Source organism: Leucoraja erinacea, chromosome 27, assembly GCF_028641065.1.
Source record: "Leucoraja erinacea ecotype New England chromosome 27, Leri_hhj_1, whole genome shotgun sequence".
Lineage (NCBI taxonomy): Eukaryota > Metazoa > Chordata > Chondrichthyes > Rajiformes > Rajidae > Leucoraja > Leucoraja erinaceus.
The window spans coordinates 16,149,144-16,172,871 of record NC_073403.1 but is presented as its reverse complement, the minus strand read 5'-3'; the positions used below and the strand labels follow the sequence as shown (position 1 = coordinate 16,172,871).

The following is a 23,728-nucleotide window of genomic DNA, read 5'->3' as shown; positions in this document are numbered from 1 at the left end:
ACAGGTGTAAGGTGAGAGTGATTTCAGAAGGACCTCAGGTCAATCCATTCACTCAGAGGAAGCTACAGAAGCGAATACAATTACAACATTTTTTAAAAGACATTTGGACAGATGTTTAGAAAGGATAGACACAAAATACTGGAGTAACCCAGCAGGACAGACAGCATCTCTGGATAGAAGGAATGGATGACATCTTGGGTCGAGGCCCTTCTTCAGACTGAGAGTCAGGGGAGAGGGAGACAGAGATATGAAAGGGTAAGGTGTGAAAACACATATGGAAAGGGGATGATGATCAAGGAAATGTAGAATGGTACATTGTTAGCTGTGGGGAAGGTGACAGTGAGACCACCTCAAGTGAACAATCACGCTGGTTCTGTAGGAGGCAGCCAATTGACAATAATGGCTTGATGCTCAAAGTAAAATGAAAATCTGCCCACGCATCTTCAGAGAATGGGACGAGGAGGATGGCACAGTGCCACAGTAAGTAGAGCTGCTGCCTTACTAGGTAGAGACACAGGTTCAATCCTGACCTCTGCTGCTATCCCTGTAATCGAGTGAGTTTCTCCCGGGTGCCTTGTTCCCAGCCAAAGGACAGTTTGAATGGACAGTTAGTTGGCTATTGTAAATTACCTCTGGTACATTAAGTTACATGAGAGAAGCATAGAAGGGGTCAAGGTTAAGTGGAGAGAATCAACAGCTTCAAGTTCTTGGGAGTGCATATCTCTAAAGATCTATCCCGGGACCAGAAAATTGATGCAACCACAAGGTAAGCTCTCCAATGCTTCAACTCTCTGAGAAAATTGAAGAGATTCAGTATGTCGCCGAATACTCTATAGAACCTCAACAGGTATGTTGCAGAGAGCATGTTCACTGGTTGCATAAGGGCCTGGTTGGGTAACTCAAATGATCATGAACGACCAAAGTTGCAGAGAATGGTAGATACTACCCAGTCCACCGTAGGTATTTGCATCCCCGCCCTTGATCTACAGAAGGAGCTACCTCAAAAAAGCATCTAATACCATTATTGACGTACATCATCCTGACCACACACTCATCTCGCTACCACCATCAGGAAGAAGGTGCAGGAGACTAAAATCTGTGACGTCCAGGTTCAAGAGCAGCTTCTTCTCAGTAGCCCAGTGGGCGGCACAGTGGCGCAGTAGTAGATTTGCTGTGTTACAGCACCAGGGACCCAGGTTCGATCCTGACAACAGGTGCTGTCTGTACGGAGTTTGTACATTCTCTCTGTGACCGTGTGGGTTTTCTCCAGGTGCTCTGGTTTCCTCCCACATTCCAAGGACTTGCAGGTTTGCAGGATAATTGGTTTCTCTAAATAGTCCCTGGTGTAGAGGATAGAACCAGATAATAGAGTTATACAGCGTGGAAACAGGCCATTTGGCCCAATCTGCCCACACCGACCGACATGCCCCCTCTACACGTCCCACGTGCCTGCATTTGGCCCATATCCCCCTAAATCTACCCAATTCATTCCAAACCTATCCTATCCCTTCTAAACCTATCCTATCCATCGCACTACACCTAACACTGCACACACTAACCTCAATCCAACTCAGCAACTCTGATTTCCTGTGGACTTTGTTTTGATTGAACAACATACGTTGGTTTTGCACTATTATGGTTTAGTTACCTAGTGGATTGTCACCTTGTCGTGATGGAGAAGCTTGTGTGGTCCTGAGATCCTGAGAGCGATGCCGTCTGGAACTATGCTCCAGGTAGGGTCACCCATGGCGGTAAGATCGAGGGGGAGATCCCTGACAAAGAGCAATCCAACCAAGACCTCAACGATGGAACAGGCGGAGGATGATGGCTGACTTTAGTGGATCATCACAACGGCTGGGGAGGCGGATGAAGGCTGCAGCAGAAAAGGGTCCCCGGTCGTCTTGGACTCCATGCCACTGGATCCTGAACCAGATCTGTCAAGAACCGTGTGGTGGCTTTCTGTGCACCAGTCTCCCCACGTTAAACAAAGTCACGCACAGGCGTCCTCCCAAAATAGGACAGTATTACTCGTTTCTAGTGATCACCGGTGATGATGACCTAGTATTACTGTTTATTAATTAATTGTATTATAAATGTATCTTTATCTGTGTGCTATTGCATTAATGGGCATGTATTGCTGTGGCAAGTAGGAATTTAATTGTTCTGTTGCTGGTAGATATGACAATGATGTATTGTTAACTCTTGAAGTAAGTGGAGAGAGGGATTGATAGGATTGCTCTAAGAGCCAGCATTGACTCAATGGGCCGAATGGTCCCCTTCCACATCCGTCCTGCTAATAGCTGTTTTGTCTTAATCTGTGACCATGCCAGATCCCCTTCCCCTGACATTTTTCCCTGGCTATTCACTAAAATTCCTCAAATCTTACAACATCTCTGTAACCTCTCAGCATTGTCACCAGGGGACAATCTGAACTGTCAGCATTCACACGGGAAACCAGAAGTCCACTGGTAAAACAAACAGTTCAGAATGTATGTGGCAGATAGTGAATTGACAAAGAAAAATCCTCAAGCCACATTCACAACAAACATCCTCCTTTACCATGAACAGGAAGCCGAATAATGTGCAGGGCAATGCACGGTGTGGGATGCAACAGTGGGCTAGATCAGTGGTTCCCAACTTTTTTTAGCTCATGGCCCCCTTGGACACTTAAATTTTTCTGAGCCCCCCCCCCCCCCCCTCCCGACATTAGCGGGAAAAAGTGCCCCCCTTCATTGAACCTGTGGCCCCCTAAATCCCCAAATTTTTCGGTGGCCCCCCTGAAATTTGCCATGGCCCCAGGTTGGGAATCACTGGGCTAGATTATAGTTTAATCAAATCTATGCAGAGGAGATTACAATGAAAATTGCCCCATGTTGGTATGTTATTGTAACACCCACAGCCACAATCGAGATTCACATTTCAACATTTCCCATTGCTGCTATGGAAAAAAAAAACAAATTCTGCTTCCAGACTGAGTTTTATCTTGAGAAATTGTTTCCAATTAAAATTTGATTTGTTTTCTTAAAGGCGTAGTGTCAAATTCGGTGACCATAAAAGACAATTGAATAAGGCCAGATTAGAGAAAGATACAGCAGGGTGGTGTGATCACAAGAAGTGACCAATGCCATATATTGTTAATATTAGATTTATTAATCTTTTGGGTGGGAATGGGGAAGAGGGAGGTCCCGTAGAAAAAAAATATCAGTTCTGCTTAATTAATTGAGCATTATAACGAGGACATCTTTTAAAAATGCTTGCTATATTTCATATAAGGCTGAACTTATTGCATGCAGTTGGTTTAAAAAAAATAAGGGTGACGCGCTTTAAAAACCAAGCTACTGGTTGACGGTTCCGTGACGTTGGATTGCACTTTAAATTTCTGCTCCTTGGTAGCAGTGTATTGGCTGCACTATCACGACGTTGGCAGCTGGGCTTTGCTCTTTGCAAGATCCGTTCTGATTCTCCCTGCGTTCAGTGTAGCTAGCCTTTTTATCTGTGGGTTCTATTAATTCAAGGGGAATTTGAAAGCAGCTGAAGGGGGGAAAAAATATGACCGGGGAAGAAATCAAAGAGCCTGAGGAGCAACAACAGCAAGAACCACCACCGCCACAACCACAAGCACAGCCACAGCAGCCTAAAGAAGAGAGCAAGGAACCGGCGCCAGAGGTTTCCTACAAAGCCGTGGTGCTCACGGGGGCCGGGGGTTATGATAAAGTGAAGGTAGAAGTCAGGAAGGGTGTCCCGGTGCTGAAAGCAGGTGAAATCCTGGTGCGAGTGCACGCTTGTGGCTTGAATTTCACCGACCTGTTGGTCAGGCAGGGGGTGATCAGCAAACACACTTGCCTGGGCACTGAATGTGCGGGTGTGGTGGAGGCACTCGGGGACGACGTGACCGATAGGAAGGTAAGGTGTTACCTGCGAATTATGTCCACTAACCCCCTCCCTCCGCCCCCGGGAGTCCTTTCGGCAATTGAGTTGTGTGTGTTAAATGAAGGCGCTGCTTCGCTTGGCAGTGAAGCCACCGCCCCTGTCTCCGCGGACAACGGATCGACGTGACTGCGGCCGAATTTCCTCAAGCCTTCAGCGTGGCTATCAATGTGTGTGTGTGTGTGTAGTTTTACTTTTGTTAAGTGAAGCCTAGACAAAACTTTTTCTGTCTTTCTCGCCTCTTTTCTTCCTCCCCCAATCTACCCCCCCCCCCCCTTCCAAGCAGTGTCTCTACTCTGGACCCCAGCGTGAAGCCTTTCATGTTTGGGCTGTGTGGTTGATATGTGAGAATCTAAGGTCTTTACATTTAAAAAAAAAAATGCTTCCCCGCGGAGTGAGCTTCTATCCGAGCTTTTAAGAACAGGCAAGCGTTAAAGTATTACGGTGTTCTTGAAGGAAAGTAGAGCAGCAGATGTTTTAAATAAATTTGGGAATGATATCACGTCCCATTTCCTCCCCGTTGTCTAACGGGACCTGTCCTTTGTGCTCCCACCTCCGCCCTATATTACTGCAGGGATCTCCAAGAATGCCATATTTTTTTTCTCTTTCTCTCTGTGCAGACTTTCTCAACAAATAATTCTGATCGCAGACATAACGTTATCCCGAATATTTTCGAAGTGCTCTGCTTATTTTTTATTTTTTACCCGCTACTTACTCCCACTTCATTGCACACCCGAGGTTGAGACCATTTGTTGCTTTCATTCGAAGGCTTTGGGGAGTAAAAGAGGAATGAACTTGCTGTATGCAATGGGAGGTGCCCACGTCCCCACCATCTCCTTGACCCTGGACACGCCCTGCAGCAGTGCGGATTTTTTTTTCTCTCTCGCCAGACCGCTTGTTATTTGCATTCTTCGCCGTGAGGAAAAGAATATATTTCCACTTGTTGCGTCCCTATTGTTATCTTACTCCAATAACTTCACCAGATTGGCATGGCGCCTTCCTGCTGTGTGACTACAGTTAACAGCATCAGTCAGGCCTTTACTCTTATTCATGCAGTGCATAGGACGATATCACACAGGAACAGGCCCTTCGGCCCACAGTGTCCGTACTGTACACAATGCCAAGTTAAACTAATCTCCTCTACCTGAATTTGATCCATATTCACGTGCTTGCCAATGCCTCTTAAACACCACTATCACATTTGCCTCAACCTCCCAATATTTGCCTCCACCTCCAGTATGTTGCAGGCACCCACCACTTTTTTTTGAAACTCGCCCAACACGTGTTCTTTGAACATTCGCCTTAAAGCAATGGCCTCCAGTGTTTGATATTTTCACCCTGGAAGGAAACAAATGTTCTGACAGTCGACCCTGTCTTAGCCTCTCATAATTTTATGTGCTTCTATCGAACCTAGTGATGACAGCCACACAGATGTGGTCAGGTGGAAATATATAGATACTGAGCCAGTGACAGTCATGGGAAGGTTGTCCAAATGTTGAAGGTGGGTTTTTGAAGTGAGGTTCAGAGGAGACTAATTGCAGTTCTGGGAAGGAATGGGGAGAGGGGATCTAGAATGCTTGAAATGGGCTGTGAAGTGTGGTTGAGTGTGGAGGTGTTGGGTTTGAGCAGGAGTGAGTTCTGGGCCATATTGTTTGGAGACTGCAATATAGAGCAGAGTTAATTGGCCAGTCTTGTCCCATCCTTAATTTTGGAAAGTTTGAACAACAAGTGAGTGAACATACAATATACTGCCTGAAGAAGGGCGTCGACCCAAAACGTCCATCTTTCCTTCTCTCCAGAGATGCTGCTAATTGTCCCACTGAGTTACTCCAGCAATTGTGTCTATCTTCTGTATATATTGCTGCAGGTATAGACAGTGCTGCTTTGTGGACTGAGTTGAGTGGGCAAATGTGACTTGTTGCTACAAGATAAGTGATTGAGTCATCCAACATTTGCCTGGTTTCTAATCTACCATTGTAGAATAGCTTGAGGAACTATTGTATGTGTTGGAAGGAACTGCAGATGCTGGTTTACACCGAAAATATGCACAAGATGCTGGAGTAATTCAGCTGGGACAGGCCGCATCTCTGGAGAGAAGGAAAAGAAGACGTTTTGCGCCAACGCCCTTCTTCAGGCTGTATATTGTATGTCCATCCACTTGTTCGAACTATCCAAAATGAAGGATGGAACAAGACTGGTTAATTAACCCTGCTCTATAGTGCAGTCTGGCCCATTGACCTGTCCCTCCACATTCTCACACATCACTTCTGTTTCTGGGCAAAATAATCTGGGAAAACGGAATCCTTTTAAGAAACATGCTATGAACTTTGAGTGAAAGGGCCCTGACCCAAAACGTCACCTATCCTTATTCTCCACAGATGCTGTCTAACACACTTGGTTACTCCAACATTTTGTGACTTAATTCCCTTATGGCCTGGTGTGCACTTTTGCAGTTCTGTTGTATTTGAATGCCGTTTGATATTTGTCACATTTTTGTGTTCACCCTTTCCCTTGACATAAATGTTGAATGTGGTGGTTCATTAAAAAAACACTGTTAATGATTTAATTATGCAGTGTTCAACTTTGTGACTTCGTATATGCAGTCCCTCGTACGCGAGCTGTGATGCGCATTATATGTTGATCTCCTTGTCGAAGGAAAGATGAGGTGCATTGGAACAGTTCATAGGATGTCTTCCAGGCAATGCATGGGTTCTCTGGGAAAAGATTGGGCAATCTAGGCTTGATCCACTGGCGTTTTAAACCAAAATTGAGAAGAGACTTAAATTAACACAAGGTTCTGAAGGGTGGGAGCAGAGGGAGATCTTGATTAGATTAGATTCAATTTATTTGTCATTTGGACCCCTTGAGGTCCAAACGAAATGCCGTTTCTGCAGCCATACATTACAAACAAATAGACCCAAGACACAACATAATTTCCATAAACATGGCCAAAACATTGCTGTGATGGAAGGCCAAAAAAACGTATCTCTCCACTGCCCCCCCCCCCCCCCCCCCCCCCCCCCCCCCCCCCACCACCACCCCACCACCACCGATGTCAGAGTCAACCCCGCAACTCGGGCGGGAGAAGTCGCCGTTGCGGGAGCCCTGAAAAGCGGTCTCCCTCCAGGGACCTGCGGGCTCCCAGTGCCGCCGTCCGCAGACCCGCAGTAGCAGCCTCCGAATCTCCGGAGGTCGGGCCGCAGCAGCGCTCCACCACCGCTCCACCCGCTCCGGACTCGGCCAGCTCCGCGACGGTGAGGTGAGTCGTTGGCACCAGAGCCCCCGGTCTTCTCCTGTTGGAGGCCGCTCCTCATTGCAGCCCCAACGACAACGGAGACCCGACAAAGAAAAGGTCTCCCGTCCAGGGAGAGATTTAAAAGTTACTCCCACCCCACCCCCACCCCCCCACACACACACACCCCAACAAAAAATAACAAAAACTACACAGAAACATAGACAAAAAATAATAAAAACTCAGACGGGCTGCAGAGGCCGCTGCTAACGAGAGTCGCGCCGCCTACCGATGGGGGTGGATGTGGAATGGATCCCTTGTACATGTAACTTATGATGACAATTTTTCCTGAGTAGTGACTTTGACACTCCTTACCAAAGGATGGTGGAAGTGGAGTTTGAAAATAATTTTAAGATAGATATGCATTCTTGATAAGCACGTTAGTTAAGGTTGCTGGGGGTCAGCGGGTATAGAGTTGAAGCAAGAATCATACAAGCCATGAACTTATTGAGAGGCATAACAGGCTCAAGGGATTTGGTAATTTTCAACTGCTATTCAAGTTGCGTGGCATACAACTTCTCAAAAGTATAATGTTTGGTTTGCACAACGCAATTGAGGTCGCGGTGGCGCAGTGGTAGAGTTGCTGCCTTACAGCGAATGCAGTGCCGGAGACCCGTGTTCGATCCCGACTACGGGTGCTGTCTGTACGGAGTTTGTACGTTCTCCCCGTGACCAGCTTGGGTTTTCTCCTGTGATCTTCGGTTTTCTCCCACACTCCGAAGGCGTACAGGTTTGTAGGTTAATTGGCTTGGTAAATGTAAAAATTGTCCCTAGTGGGTGCAGTATAGTGTTGATGTGCAGGGATCGCTGGTTAGCACAGAGCCGAAGGGCCTGTTTCTGCGCTGTATCTCTAAACTTAAACAAGCGAAAAAATTGAGGAACTGTTGTTGAAATTCATATGAATGTCCAATGTTATAGACGTTTTTCTGATAAATAAGAGGAAAGATTGTAAAATTTAATTTATTTTACCTAATGCCTGGATAAATAGTGAGACTCGGCAGAAGTGCTGTAAAATGGAAGTTTTAATTTTGAAATTTTTTTTAAAGCATACATTTGTGTTTAAGCAATTTGTAACACCTGAGGGATTGGGGTAGATTATTTGGCAGTTTGATGTGTTGAAGGAACTTGAATGTTGAATGATGCCATTATTTTTTTTTATGGTTAAAGAAAGGTTAGTTGAAATTGTCCCGCTTTTAGTGTGAAGTTTGTAAAATGAAGAGGGATAAGATTTAAAAATTAGCACTTTTTTTTTTCCATACATCTATCCCTTGGACCACATCAGTCACCCAAGACTGTAGGCTTGCTGCTGCAAACAGACACTGGTATTCGATTTGGAAGAAATCACATTCGAGTGGTGTAGAGTCAATGTCATTAAAGATGAAGTTGTTTCTGAATGTGGTCGATGCAGCTGCTTGGGGGAGGGGCACCAAGGCACAAGAAAAGGGCTTTTCTTTTGCATAAACACACTTGCTGCTTCAGGGTACTGAATTGTAGATGAATTTTCTTTTTGCAGCAGGGCGGGGGAGAAGTTAACTTTTTGAGCTTCCTTCTATAGTCCCTTTGGAGATCAGTCACATGGAAGGAGACCTTGCGAATAAGTATCTTATTAGTCATTACAGACATGCTTCATTGCAACAGAATTTCCAAGGGCAGCAAAACAAGCAAACAATGCTGTATTAAAGTATTTATTTCCTAATGGAGCTGATCCTATCATGTTTGAACCCAATGAAGTCACGAGCAAGCGTTGCGAAGAACCTGGCTTGCATTCTATTTCCAGGCACAATTTGAACTTTCTACGAGATTTAATTATTGAAAACTCGTACAAGCTTTCTTAATCTTGTTTAAAGAAATAACTGCTACTGCTGATTAAACCCAAGGTGTATTGTACTCTCTGGATCCGAATCGCCCACAAACAAAACATAACATTAACTATAAATGCATGTGTAGATGACCATTGCTTTGGTTACTCTAACTGCGACTGATTGTCCTGTCTCTGACCTTGCCTGGTAGTGACCCTGGAGAATGTCCATTGCTGGTACCAAATCACTGACTGGTGATCATCATCGACTTGGAGGATAGATGTTGCTCTTCTGTGCATGTTTGCAGAGACAATTTTATTTTGGTATTGCCTTGTGGTTTTCTTTTGGATATATGCATGAAGGCAGTGCAGTTTAGGGCTTGAGGTAAGAACCATGAATTGGGAAAAGAATTGACAATTGAACTATGACATTCTTATTTGCAGGTAGACAGAGATGCTGGTGAAACTCAGGGGTGAGGTAGCATCTATGGAGCGAAGGAAATGGGCAACATTTCGGGTTGAGACCCTTCTTCAGACGGGTGGGTGGGGAGGGGGGGACGGGAGCGGGAAGAAGAAAAGAAGAGGCAGAGACAGTGGGCTGAGGGAGAGCTGAGGAGGAGAGAAGAAAGCGGGGACTACCTGAAATTAGAGGTCAATGTTCATACCGCTGGGGTGTACACTGCCCAAGCGAAATTATGAGGTGCTGCTCCTCCAATTTACGGTGGTCCTCACTCTGGCCACGGAGGAGGCACAGGACAGAAAAGTCGTATTTGGAATGGATGGGGGAGTTGAAGGGCGGAACCACTGGGAGATCAGTTGGGTTAATGTGAACCGAGTGGAGGTGTTGGGCGAAGCGATCACCAATCCTACACTTGGTCTCACCGATGTAGAGCAGCTGACACCTAGAGCAGCGGATGCAGTAGATGAGGTTGACAGGACTTGCAGTGTAATAGTCCTATGAACATTAAATGCAGATGACGTATGACAAAAGAAAAAAAAATCTTCAATGCAACTCCATAGAAGATGGAATGACTGGGTTGTGTAGAAATGGCACTGGAACGGACTCCAATGCTTTAGATTCTGATTCCAAGTGGGTGTGATGGATACGCACTGCAGGAGTTCACTAATAAATACTTCAGTTGTAAGCCTGCTGCTGTAAACTTATGCACTGAGGCACTTTTTTAATTCTTGCCTGTGGGAAGAATCTGGCCCAAGGCCAAAGGTGGGGGCCAGGAATTATAAATGATCGTAGTCGAGTGTGGATTTTGCAGGAATTCCAATCTACCATTGTAGCAGTCAACATCTAAATGTCCTGGGCGTGCAAGAGATGTTTGCTCTGGTACTTGTTCTGAGCTGCCCCACAACAGTCCCAAGAATAGATACAAAGTGCTGGAGTAACTCAGCGGGTCTGGCAGCATCTCTGGAGAAAAAGGATAGTAGAATTTTCGGGTTGGAATCCTTCTTCTGAAGGAAGATTCTAAGCCGAAACGTCACCCAGCTTTTTTTTTGTTCTCCAGCAATGTTCAATTGTCAAACCTGCCTCCGTCAGCTGCTCCAGCACTTTGTGTCTTTCTTCACTATATAACTAGCATCTGCAGTTCCTTCCTACACAGTCTCAAGAGTATTGTACAGGAACAATACAACTCAATGCACAACTCCAATCGAGTGTGGATCATGCAGCATGGAAACGGGCCCGACTGCCCAACCCATCCATGCCAACCAAGACCAAGATGCCCCATTTGCCTGCGTTTGATTCGTATCCCCCTAAACTGATAATTGAATCGGACGCTGAAGCACTTACAACACAACGGTCCGCCCAACACGGACTTCCATCTGTATATATGTATATATGTATGTAGCGCCGTAGAATTTGTGCACCCCCCCCCCCCCCCCCCCCCCCCCCCCTCCGTCAGCTCCCTTCTGTTTTGTTTTTCTGTTTCTTGCAGTTTTTTTGTGTACAATTGTATTGTATGCACTGAGTACGAGCATCGCTTTCAGTTTCACTGGAAACGGGCCCATGTATAGTGACAATAAATGGCATATCTCATATCTTAAGTATTTGAAGTTCAGTGGTGTGAAGTAATCTAGGATTTCCTGTTAATGTGACCACCAATGTATTTTGATCGCAGAATCCTGGAAAAAGAAATGGGAATGGAATGGAATTCCTGTCCCTTGTGCCAAAACACCTTGGAAAAGCCCAGGAAGATGCAGTGCCCACACTATCCTGGCTTCCCAACTCCACCCACCCCTTCACATTACGCAATTGGCCTTTCACCTCAACCTCGCTGTATTTCCCTGGATCACTGTCATTTTTTTTTTGCAACTGTTTGCCAATTATGTTACTAACTCTGGCCACTTCTTCCAAGGTTGGTGACAAGGTAATTGTGCTAAATCTGGATGGAGGACTTTGGGCAGAGCTGGTGGCGACCACAGTCACCCGTACATTCTTGATGCCTGAAGGGATGAGCTTTCAAGATGCTGCTGCTCTCTCGATCAATTACTTGGTCGCATACATGATGATCTACGACTTCGCAAATTTGCGTCCAAATCAGAAAATTCTCATCCATATGGCAGCTGGTAAGAGTTTCTCTGTCTCTCCATAGTTTTGTGTACATGTTATTAAATTGTTATCGTGGAATACACTGTAGCTGGGCGACTGGGACTTTGCACTGTACTCCAAGTGTGGACTCCATCGATTCTGCAACTTGGCTACTCTCTGGGGCAATTTATTATGGCCAATTACCCACCAGTTAGCATATCTTTAAATTTGCGTGAGAGAACTGGAGCACCTGATTGATTGAACCCGAATCTTTAGTGCTGTGAGCAAGTGATTCGCATTGTGTCAACTACCCGCCACCAGTTCCCCTCTCTCCTTCAACACTAACCTGCAATGTTCAAACATCCCTGAAGACCATGGATGGGCAACATTTCAGGTTGGGACCCTTCTTCAGGCAATGGGTCTGAAGAAGGATTCTGACCCAAAATGTCACCTATCCTTTATCTCTAGAGATGCTGCTTAACCCACTGAGTTACTCTCACACTTTGTGTATATCTTTGGTATAAACCCGCATCCACTGTTCTTTTCTTCTACATCCTTTCGCTGTTCGTTCCATGTGCTTGCTTCTCTCTATGCGAAAACGTTGCCCTTTGGGTTCCTATAAAAAAAATCTTTCCTCGTCTTGAACCTATCCATTCTAGTTCTTGATTTCCTGTGTATTTACCCTCTCTATTCTCCTCTTGGTTTTATATACTTCTATAAGATCACTCCTCTGCCTCCTGCGCACCAAGGAATACCATTTCCAGACTGCCCAGTATCTCCCTACAGCTCATGGAATGCAGAAGTCATTTGAGTGTCTCCTAAGCTAGTTCTTCAAGTCTCCATGTTTAGTTTGCTACATGTATTACGTCGCAGCTATTACTGAACTGAATTTAAGACAAACAATGGTATTTGTCAAGCCCTTTCTTTAAGTATTACTAATGTCAAACTCACTTATCTGTAGAAGCTCCTTCCAACTGATGCCTATAACCGTTCAAATGCAATTTCTTTCATGGACCGAATGACACAATCAACTTTGTGCCTCAGATGCAATGTGTTATTTTATTTTAAGCTTTGCGAGAAGAATTTTGTAAAGGCTCTGTGGTTAGTGTTGAACATTAACATTAGTTGGAACATATCCTAAGTACCTCCTGTTTTGCTTGGGCAGCTTACAAACCAGCAGTATAAATGTTGATTTATCTTATTTCAAGTAACTCTTGCATACCTTCTCTCCCTCTCTCTCCTCCCCCCTCCCCCCCCCCCCCCCCCCCCTCCCTTACCCTACCCTACCCTAGTCATCCTACCAGTTCCACTGTTCACATCCTTGTAACCCTGTTGTTGCCACATGTTCCCCAGCCAACAATGAACCAGTGTGGACTCCATCCTTCCTGAGGTCATCTGTTCCCAGCCCTGTTTTGTTCTGGCCTTCTCTATCTTTCAATCTGAAGAAAGGTTCCAACCCAAATTCCTTTTCCTTTTGGTCACCTATTCCTTTTCTCTGGAGATGCTGTCCGACCCATTTAGTTAATCCAGAATTTTGTGTCTATCCTAAGCTCTAAATTGTGTACCACGTGGGGGAAAATGCCATCTTACAATACCAAGTAGTCATTGGTTCAGGTAAAATATATTTAGGACCTGGTATTGACACTTGAAGTTTAAAAGTAGAACATTTCTGTTAATGGTGCCAAATGTAAAATATGTAAAAGTGGATATTGAACTCCTGTCCAGAAGTTGTTCTGCTCACTGAAACTAATTGTGGCACAGTTTACCATATTTGGTTTACTAGAGAATCAAATATCTATGCCTTGTTTCATGTAGAATGATACAGAACTGGAAAATTAATCAAGACGGCTTCTGTTTGTTCAGTCTGCATCTCAGCAGACAGTTTAGGCACCAACATCCACTTCCAGCTCTTGGCTATCTTTACTTAACTTCCTCCCATCTTGCTTCCTGTGAGGACTCTTGCATGCTCCCTGTTTGTACACTAGTTTCCACATTGTGTAACATCTTTAAAATGTTCCTCAATCTTATTCTCCCATTAACACAGCTGACAAGCCGTCAACTGCCTTGCCTATCGTCCGCACCTATTTTCAACACTTTCGAGCCAGAGTTAAGTCGGAGTTCCCTTGGATCTTGTTTTCCTTCACATTCATCAATTATACTTTACAATGTTCTTCCACCTTCCAGATACATTCTCTCCTGTCAGCATCCTGCAAGGGCCAAAGTCTTCTCAACCTAGCCCACTCTTCCACTTCTACCAACCCATCCCTTTCTCTAAGCCCTGTCACGTTCTCTTTAATGCTATCTCTTCCCACCATCCAGTGATCCAAAGTGTGCAGTAGTGATTTCATTGCACTTCTAATTCAATGTGATTCTCCCGATATTGGAATAGACATGTGCAGAATTGGGTAGGAAGGAACTGAAGATGCTGGTTTACCCTGATGATAGACACAAAATGCTGGAGTACCTCAGTGGGACAGGCAGCATCTTTGGATAGAAGGAATGGGTGATGTTTTGGGCTGAGACCACCTTCAGATATGGGCGACTGGTTTGCTAAACACTTAATTTAGTTTAGTTTCGAGATACAACATGGAAACTGACCTTTCGGCCCACCACGTCCATGCCGACCATTGATGACCCATTCATACTATTTCTATGTTATCCCACTTTCACAGCCACTCTCTACACACTAGGGACAATTTAGTGAGACCAATTCCTCCCCTCCCCACATTTCTGGTAACACAAAATTAACTTGTTTCTTGCTCGCAGTTCTGAAGGGCATTTGCCCTATAAAGTTTCCTCTCCCTCCCCTCCCCCCCCCCCCCCCCCCCCCCCCCTCCCTCCCCCTCCCCCCCCCCAGGATGCTGCCTGACATGTTACCTCTTTGTTCCTGTATGGATCCACAGACTATCATTGGTGGAACTAAATTGTGTATTTCTCGCATTTTCCGTTTTTATCATACTTTTAAAAATAGAATAATGGTGTGACCATTGATGTGGTAACACGACCACAGTGCAGGCTAATCTGCTATACATGCATTTGTTCAGCTCACTTCACTGAGACTGGAAGCTTGAGACTACTCCTGTGGTGGTGATGGTTTGAAAATGTCCAATGCCTGCATGAAGCAAGCCTCGATTTCTACAGCTTTCGGCCCCTGACTTGCAATTCCATAACCGCAATATATCAACTCTATTCAACTTTATTTTAAAGTTGCAATTTAGTTTCTTTTTTCCCATTTTCCAACAGTGATAGTCTGTGGACCCACACAAGGAACAAAGAGGTAGTGATAGATATGTTTCCTCCAAGGTCTTGTGTGAGTATCAGCTGCCAGTTGTTTGCCTCTTGGCATTCGGTTGCATAGTGGGTAACCTCTCCCCTCATGGACTCGCCGATTGCTGTTCACTGGTGAGGATTGTGTGCATGTCGTTTGTGAAACATGCACATAGCAATCGGAGTATTTCCTGAAGACACTGCTGTTGTAATGCAGCAGGCAATTTGCACATAGACTAAAAACGGCAACAAAACGGTGAACAGTAAAGAGATCTCACTCTTTTTCCACCCTGATATTGAAAGGGTTTCCATCATTTTATACAGTTAACAGCTTTAAGTGACAAAATATGGACATGTTTGCTGGAAATTAATCAAACGGGTGCCTTCCACAACCCAATTTCCGTTCTTATAAAATACTTTTTTTTATAAGGGAGTGCGACACGGTGGTGCAGCTGTGTAGTTGCTGCCTTACGGCGCCAGAGACCTGGGTTCAATCTTGACTAAGTGTTCTTGTCTTGTGGAGTTTTACGTTCACGCTGTAATCTGTGTGGGTTTCCTCCAGAATCTCCGGATTCCTCCCACACTCCAAAGACGTACAGGTTTGTAGGTTAATTGGCCAGGTATAATTGTAAATTGTCCCCAGTGTGTGTAGGACAGTGTTAATGTGCGGGGATCGCTGGTGGGCTTGGTGGGCTGAGGAGCCCGTTTCTGTGCTGTACCTCTAAACAAAACTTTGTAGTGCGGCAGTTAAATTGCGCAAAGATTCAATGAATACTGGCCAGCTTCAAATCGTGATGGGGAAACCAGTTGTACAATGCAAACCTCTTATGTAATCTGACTTTAAATGAAGAAAAAATGCCCTGAAATGGCAGCAAACCCATTTTGAATGTGTGAAGAAAAGTTGCAAGATTTTACTGTCAAAACATTATCTAGACCATCTTGTGGCACCTCTTGAGATTAATTATCTCTAGATAATCAATGTTTTTTTTAGGCTGAAATCATTCAGATCAACTTGGTCTACTGAAGCCATTCCTCAACTTGGCACATGCATCAGACAGCATGAAATGGTAGAGACAAAAATGCTGGAGAAACTCAGCGGGTGAGGCAGCATCTATGGAGCGAAGGAATGGGACGTTTCGGGTCGAGACCCTTCAGACTGATGTCGGGGGGAGGCGAGAAAAAGAAAGGAAGGGCGGAGTCAATAGGCAGTGGGAGAGCTGGGGAGGAGGGAGAAAGCAAGGACCTGAAATTGGAGAAGTCAATGGTCATATCACTGGGGTGTAAACTACCCAAGCGAAGTATGAGGTGCTGCTCCAATTTGCAGTGGGACTCACTCTGGCCATGGAGGAGGCCCAGGACAGAAAGGTCGGATTTGGAATGGGAGGGGAAGTTGAAGTGCTGAGCCACTGGGACATCAGGTTGGTAATTGCGAACTGAGCGGAGGTGTTGGGCAAAATGATCACCAAGCCTACGCTTGGTCTCACTGATGTAGAGCAGTTGACACCTGGAACAGTGGATGCAATAGATGAGGTTGGAGGAGGTGCAGGTGAACCTCTGCCTCACCTGGAAAGACTGCTTGGGTCTTTGTATGGAGTTAAGGGGGGTGGGAAGGGATGAATTTACCAGGGAGTTACGGAGGAATGGTCTCTGCGGAAAGCAGAAAGGGGAGGAGATGGGAAGATGTGGCCAGTGGTGGGATCCCATTGGAGCTGGTGAAAATGACGGAGGATTATATAATAATAATAATATAATAAACTTTATTATAGACTCAAGGTCCAGACAAGGGGCAACATTACATTAAAAATGCATTGCATATCAAATATCATAAATATATATAAAATCATGGTATAATCACATAAAAACATCATAATTTATATTTAACAAAAACCCACAATACTTAAGTTAAAAATCCAGATTAAAAGATGATCAATGTCCTACAACGAGACAACGATACCAGTGTCTCCACAACTGGGATTTGTAGCATGTAGTGTTAACCCTTATGTTTGTCAAGGCCACAATAAGCACATTTTTTAGAGTCATTTATCCTGCAAATGAATTTATACATGTGGTGTCTTAGGATAGCTTCTGAAGTACTGACTCCTGCAGCCACAAACATATTACTGGCACTACGCCATCTAGGTTGCCTTAGCAGTGTTCTCATGGCATCGTTATATGCCACCTTTAGTCTCTGCATACTTGTCTTTAAATAGTTCGACCACGGGTGCGCAGTGTAGAGGGGTGTGCAGTATGCTCTAAATAGCGACATCTTCACCACATCTGCACACGCACCAAATTTACGCAAGAGGATATTTGCCTGTACATACAGCATGCGTCGTTGCCTATAAATATCCTCATCATCTGTCATTTGTCCTGTAATAATATGCCCTAGATATTTTATCTTATTACAGACACTAAGATTGTTGTCAGACAATTTAAAAACAGGATATTTTAGGCATTTATCCTCTTTGGTTCTACAGACCATAACAGCACTCTTACTAGCGTTATATTCAATGTCATGTTCCACACCATACACGGAACATATAGTAAGGAGCTGCTGGAGACCAGCGCTAGATGGACTAAAGACCACAAGATCATCTGCATACATAATATGGTTCACTAAAATATTACCAATCACGCACCCAGTTGTATATGTTGTATGCGATGGCTGGTCGGGTGGAAGGTGAGGACAAGGGGGACTCTGTCCTTGTTACGAGTGAGGGGGGGGGGGGGGGGAGATGGGGAGGGGGGGGGGAGCTATGGGATATAGAGGAGACCCTGGTGAGAGCCTCATCTATAGTTGAAGAGGGGAACCCACGTTCCCTAAAGAATGAGGGCATCTCCAATGCCCTAGTTTGGAACTCCTCATCCTGGGTGCAGATGCGGTATAGACGGAGGAATTGGGAGGAACTGGGAAATGGAACCAGATTAAAATGTGTGGTGATGGATAAGTTATTTATAAGTGCATGAATATCAGATGGAAATTGTGACCTAACTGTTCGCTGCTGCTGCTGCCAAATAATTTGATCTTTAATAAAACCAACAAATGGGCAGTGCTGAGCCGAAATGCTGTTCCATCTTCAAATCTAGATTGTTTATCAGACACTAACATTTGGAAGATATTTTATCCTTGTTAAACTGAGTCTTTATTTTTGGCAGAAATCTGCACAAGCCAAGATGACGTCTTCAACTGGAAATGTTTGTTTTCAATGTTAAAACAATGTTAAATGTTGGTGTGGTGACAATTCTCGTTGTGGATTAATGTTTTTAGTGTCAAACATTCTCGTTTGTATGCCAATAGTCTTTCTCTGAACCTAAGACTGCTCTAGAAGTTGTTCGGAATCCCACTAAATCCCACTGAAATGTGGGATTAAAGGAGCAGTGACACATGCCAGCAGCTGAAGGAAGGATGTCACAAAGTTGGAAGGGTGCAGACGAGATTCTCTATGATGTTACCTGGGCTCGAGTCGGAGCGAGGTTGGATAGGCTGGGGCATTTTTCTTTGGAGCTTGGGAGGCTGAGGGTTGACCTTATTGAGGTGTACAAGACCACGAGGGGCATTCATAACACTTGCTGTCCTTTTCCTAGGATTGGGGATTCTAAAACTTGAGGACATATACATAAGGTGAGTGGGGAGAGATTTAAAAGGGACCTCGGGGGCAACCGTTTCACTCTGGGATCGTCCATATGTGGAACGAACTCTGGGGAAGCTAAAGAAACGGATACAATGATGACTTTTAAAAGGTATTTGGACAGATACATGTGTGGGAAGGAGAAAGGTCTCGACCTGAAACGTCAACCATTCCTTCTCTCCAGAGATGGTGCCTGTCCTGCTGAGTTACTCCATCTTTTTGCGTTGATGGGCAAACGCATGAATAGGAAGAGTTTAGAGGGCTGTGGGCTAAATGCAGACAAATGGGAACAAGCCCAGGTTGCTAACATGGTCAGTGTGGATAAAGCAGGCTGAAGGGCCTGTTTCCATACGATACAGTTCTTGCTCTATTCTTGCGAATCTTTGCAAAAAAAATGGTTGTTTTTAAGTGCTCCAGTCACCTTCCTGTAGTCATGATATATTAATATATCACCAGACATTTGGGTTGGTAGTAGGAAGATTAGCATTTGTTTGGGATATTTTTACAATGCTGGTGTCCCAGTACCTTTAAGCAATGAGTGCCAAAATACTCTGGGCTGCTGTGTTAGTGCAGTGCTGACTGGGTTCTCTGCTCTATATTGGATGAAAGATTGAACCCAAAAACCCAAGCTTTGGGTGAATACTGTTGGTCTCAAGTACTCAAAAGCAGGGGATTAGTTCTTGCAGGCCAGCCAAATTCATCAATCATGGGACACGACTAGAATTGATATTTTGGCCATTATGAAATGTCCACAATGGCAAACAAATGTTAGAAATAATACTGAGAGGGGGTTTGAGACCTTTAGACTTACGGCATGGAAACAGGCCCCTAGGCCCACAGAGTCCACACAGACCAGCAATCGCCCTGCACGCCCACAAACTATCCTGCACACAAGGGATCATTTTACTGAAGCCAATTAACCTACAAACCTATACATCTTTGAATGTGTGGGAGGAAACTGGCTCGCATGGAGATAACTAGCATGGAGAACGTACAAACTCCATATTCAGGATCAAACCTCTGGAGCTCCAAGGCAGCAACTCTACCCATGTGCTACTGTGCAGCCCTTGCAAAATATATCTGGCGAAATCCAATGTAACGCAAATTGCCACCATATTTCCATAAATAGTTAAGTAATTCACTAACATAAGATCTTAAGACATAGGAGCAGAATTAGGCCATTCAGCCCTTTTAGTCTGCCCTACCATTTTATCATGGCTTTTTTTTTTTCCCCCTCAATCCCATTCTCCCGCCTTCTTCTTTCTGTAAGCTTTGACATCCTTTCTAACGAAGAACCTATCAAAGTCCACTTTAAAAATACCCAATGACTTGGCCTCCACTGCCCTCTGATTCACCATCTTCTGTCTAAAAATATTCCTGCTCATCTCCATTCTAAAGGTACGTCCTTTTTATTCTGAGGCCGTGCCCTTTAGTCCGATGCTCTCCTACTGCTGGAAACATCCTCTCCACATCCACTCTAGCAAGGCCTTTCATTACCCGGTTGGTTTCCAGGAGATACTATCTCCTCGTTCTTATCTCCAGCAAGTACAGGTCCAGAGCATCAAACACTTCACATATGTTAACCCAATCAACTCTAGGATCATGCTCGTAAAATTCCTCTGGATCCTCTCCTACGCCAGTACATCCTCACCCAGACATGATGCCCAAAACTGCTCACAATAGTCCAAATGTAGTCTGACCACTAGCTTATAAAGCCTCGGCATTAAATCCTTGTTTTTTTTTTTTATTTTGGTCCCCTTGAAATATATGCTAACATTGCATTTGCCTTCCTTACTACCACCTCAACCTACAAATTATCCTTTTGCGGAATCTTGCCCCAGCACTCCCGAGTCTCTTTGCACGTCCGGTTTCCGAATCCTCCCTGTTTAGAAAATAGCCTGCGCCTTTACTTCCGCCAAAGTGCATGAGCGTACACACTCGGACAGACACACTTGACTTTCAGCAAGTCTTCATTTGAAGGAGAGTTGGCTAACAGCCAGCTGAGTTATTTTCAAGTGATTCCTGATTGTTACAGCTTTTAAACCTCGAGTTAATTTTTAAGCTTCTATACCTTGACGGATTGTTTGGATCCAGTGGAAATGTAAAATAAACTCTAGACATCCTTGTGGGGAATGGAGGATTTACCTGCCGGATGACTAATATATTCTGAGTCTTTGAGTAAGTTGACCAAAGTTTCATTAGTTAAGGAATTGTTTAAAACCAACTAACTAGGGCTTTATTTTACCAGTGACTAACAGTATACCTGGTACCTATTACTTGAAGCTGATCCCAGTGATGCCTTCATTAGGTTAAACGATAAATCAAAGGCAACTGGGGAACATAGGTACTTGGTCCCAGAGGCGAGACCATGTAGGCCAGTATATATTTGTTTAAAAAGGCTCTCGGGTACAGATTTGCTGATTTTAACTTCTGTACCTGAGCAGAACCTGCCTTACTGAAATATTAATCAACCTTTCGAAAACTAATAAAGAATGCCCTTTTTCCTTGTTGAATAACACCCCTGACAACTATTAGTTTAGTTAGTTTATTGTCAAGTGTATCGAGGTACAGTGAAACACTTTTGTTGCACGCTAACCAGTCGGTGGAAAGACTATAACATGATTACAATAGTGTCATCCATAATCTACAGATACATGATAGAGGGGATAATGTTTAGTGCAAGGTAAAGTCCGATTACCTTGTCCGAAGGCCTCCAATGAGGTAGATTGTGGCTCAGGACTGCGCTCTAGTTTTTGACAGGATGGTTCAGTTGCCTGGTACTAGCTGGGAAGAAACTATCCCTGAATCTGGAGGTGTGTGTTTTCACATTTCTGGACCTCTTGCCTGATGGGAGAGGGGAGAAGAGGGAGTGACCTGGGTGAGAGTCGTCCTTGATTGCGCTGGTGGCCTTGCCAAGGCCGTGTGAAGTGTAAATGGAGTCAATGGAGCGGAGGTTGGTTTGTGTGATGGTCTGGGCCATATCCTCCTTCCCAGAGATTCTAATATTCCTTTAGGAATGTTTACATTCATTTCAGAAAATGTGCAGTTCAAGATCCAACGTGTGAATTAATAATTTCTTGTAAATGCTTATTGCTTCCCATGTTAAATAGTGCTTTAAAGATCTGCTGGAAAAATTGTATGGAGCTTCAGGAATTGCGAAGGATGGGTTGTGACTGCTCTCTCCTGATTTCTTAAAATTTGAGTTGAACGTTGACGGTGGTCTTGATTTGGTTTTGTTACGTTTTTTTGTTCAAATGCATTGACCAGTTTGCAGCATTGATCATCTTTCCTTGTTCACTGCAGGTGGTGTAGGAATTGCTGCAACACAGCTGTGCAAACTAGTTAAAGACGTGACCATCTTTGGGACTGCCTCCGCCTCCAAACATGAAACGATCAAAGAGAATGGCGTGTCTCACCCAATTGACTACAACACCCTGGATTATGCTGAAGAAGTTCGCAAGATTGCCCCCAAAGGTAATGGGGTGGACTGGGTGGTTGATTGGGAGGCATTGGTTGGGTGGATAGTTAGAACTCTTTTCCCAGGGTGGAAATATCCAACATTAGAGTGCACAGCTACAAGGTGAGAGGGGGACATTTTTATGGAGATATAAGCAGGGCAAGTTTAAAAAAAAAAAAAAAAAAAAAAAAAAAAAAAAAAAAAAAATTAAATTAATTTATAGACACAGTGGTGTGTGGGGGGGGGGGGGGGGCTGGAACACTTTTCCAGGGGTGGTGGAGGAAGCAGATACAATAGTGGTGTTTAAGAGGTGCATGAATGTACAAAGAATAACAAGATATGGATGATGTGCAGGCAGATGAGATATGTTTAACTTGGCATCATGTTTGGCACAAACATTGTGGGCCGAGGCGTTCCTGTTCCGTACTGTTCGATGTAATTGGCAAACTTCAAGTTGATGCTGACTTGAACGCTATCTTTTTCATGACTAATGTTGTTGTGTGCCACTAGAAAGCACAATAAATAGTAGACAGAACAGTTATTGCACAGATAAAACATTTAATTAATACATTTGCATTTGATTTTAGCATTCCCCATTTTCAAGCCTTTGACATTCATCATCAAACTCAAACTCAACAGCGATAAGACAGAATTCCTCCTCATAGGCTCCAAAGCCACACTCAGCAAAATCAATAACCCCACTCTCACCATCGACGGCACCACTGTCTCCCCATCTCCCCAGGCCCGCAACCTTGGCGTGATCTTTGATTCCACCCTCTCCCTTGAGCCTCACATCCGCCATGTCATTAAAACCTCCTTCTTTCATCTCCGCAACATCGCCAAACTCAGACCCTCTCACACCTCCCGCTGCTGAAAGACTCATCCATGCCTTCATCTCCTCCCGACTGGACTATTGCAACTCACTTCTCCTTGGCATCAGCTCCACCTACATCAACCCACTCCAACTTCTCCAGGGCAGCTCCCAGGCTCTGGAACTCCCTCCCCCAACTGATCCGCAATTCCGTGTCCCTCACCATCTTCCAGTCCCGCCTCAAGACCCATCTCTTCACCTCTGCCTATCCTTAGCCCCATGTCCCCCTCCCTTTTCATCCGTGCATTAATTGCCTCAGTGTTTGAATTGAATTTTGTCTTTACTTTGTGTACTAGCCATGTCTATACTATTTATTTCATTCCCCTTGCATGTCTTTCCTCTACCTGCTAAATTTTTGTAAGGTGTCCTTGAGACTCTTGAAAGGCGCCCATAAATAAAATATATTATTATCGTTCATGTATGTTTCTACATGTTTGACTCGAGCCTTTATTACAATGCTGGAATTGACGCTCACACCATAACTGCAAAGACTTCTGTGTTTGTACTTTATCCTGAAGGTGTTGACATTGTCTTGGATCCCCTGGGAGGAGCTGACAACACTAAAGGCTTTGGTTTGCTGAAACCATTGGGAAAACTTGTCCTGTATGGTAAGTTACATTGAAACAGTCACTACTCTAGAATATCAAATCGATAGAATTGCTTTAATTACTGCACAAAGCAAAATCTAAGTATTCTCCTGCTGTAGCTATAGGCCCTTTACATCTCTCACATGTACTTCCATTTGTAATAGTTGAGAGAAAATGAGAGAGAGATCTCTTCCGGCCACTATTGCTTGGTGATTTTGGTGATCTTCAAACATTGCAACCCCTGTGATTTGACCTCTTATAAGTCTTACCAAGGGACTTGAATTTGACTTGTGAATTTGTCACCTTTGTCAATGCAATGGACCTCGGTTATTGTGCTTTTGTTCCAGAGCAATCACTTAGT

General features: G+C 44.4%; 1 protein-coding gene across 1 annotated transcript in view; it reads left to right on the top strand.

Moving 5' to 3' along the window:
• The first annotated feature begins 3,379 nt into the window (after positions 1-3,379).
• The window catches only part of vat1 (vesicle amine transport 1), a 48,668-nt gene continuing 28,319 nt past the window's right edge, over positions 3,380-23,728 (top strand). Inside the window, exons 1-4 of the mRNA XM_055657178.1 lie at positions 3,380-3,903; positions 11,384-11,594; positions 21,756-21,926; positions 23,299-23,388. Coding sequence (XP_055513153.1) covers positions 3,550-3,903; positions 11,384-11,594; positions 21,756-21,926; positions 23,299-23,388 — 826 coding nt within the window. The 5' untranslated portion in view covers positions 3,380-3,549. The remainder of the gene's footprint in view (positions 3,904-11,383; positions 11,595-21,755; positions 21,927-23,298; positions 23,389-23,728) is intronic.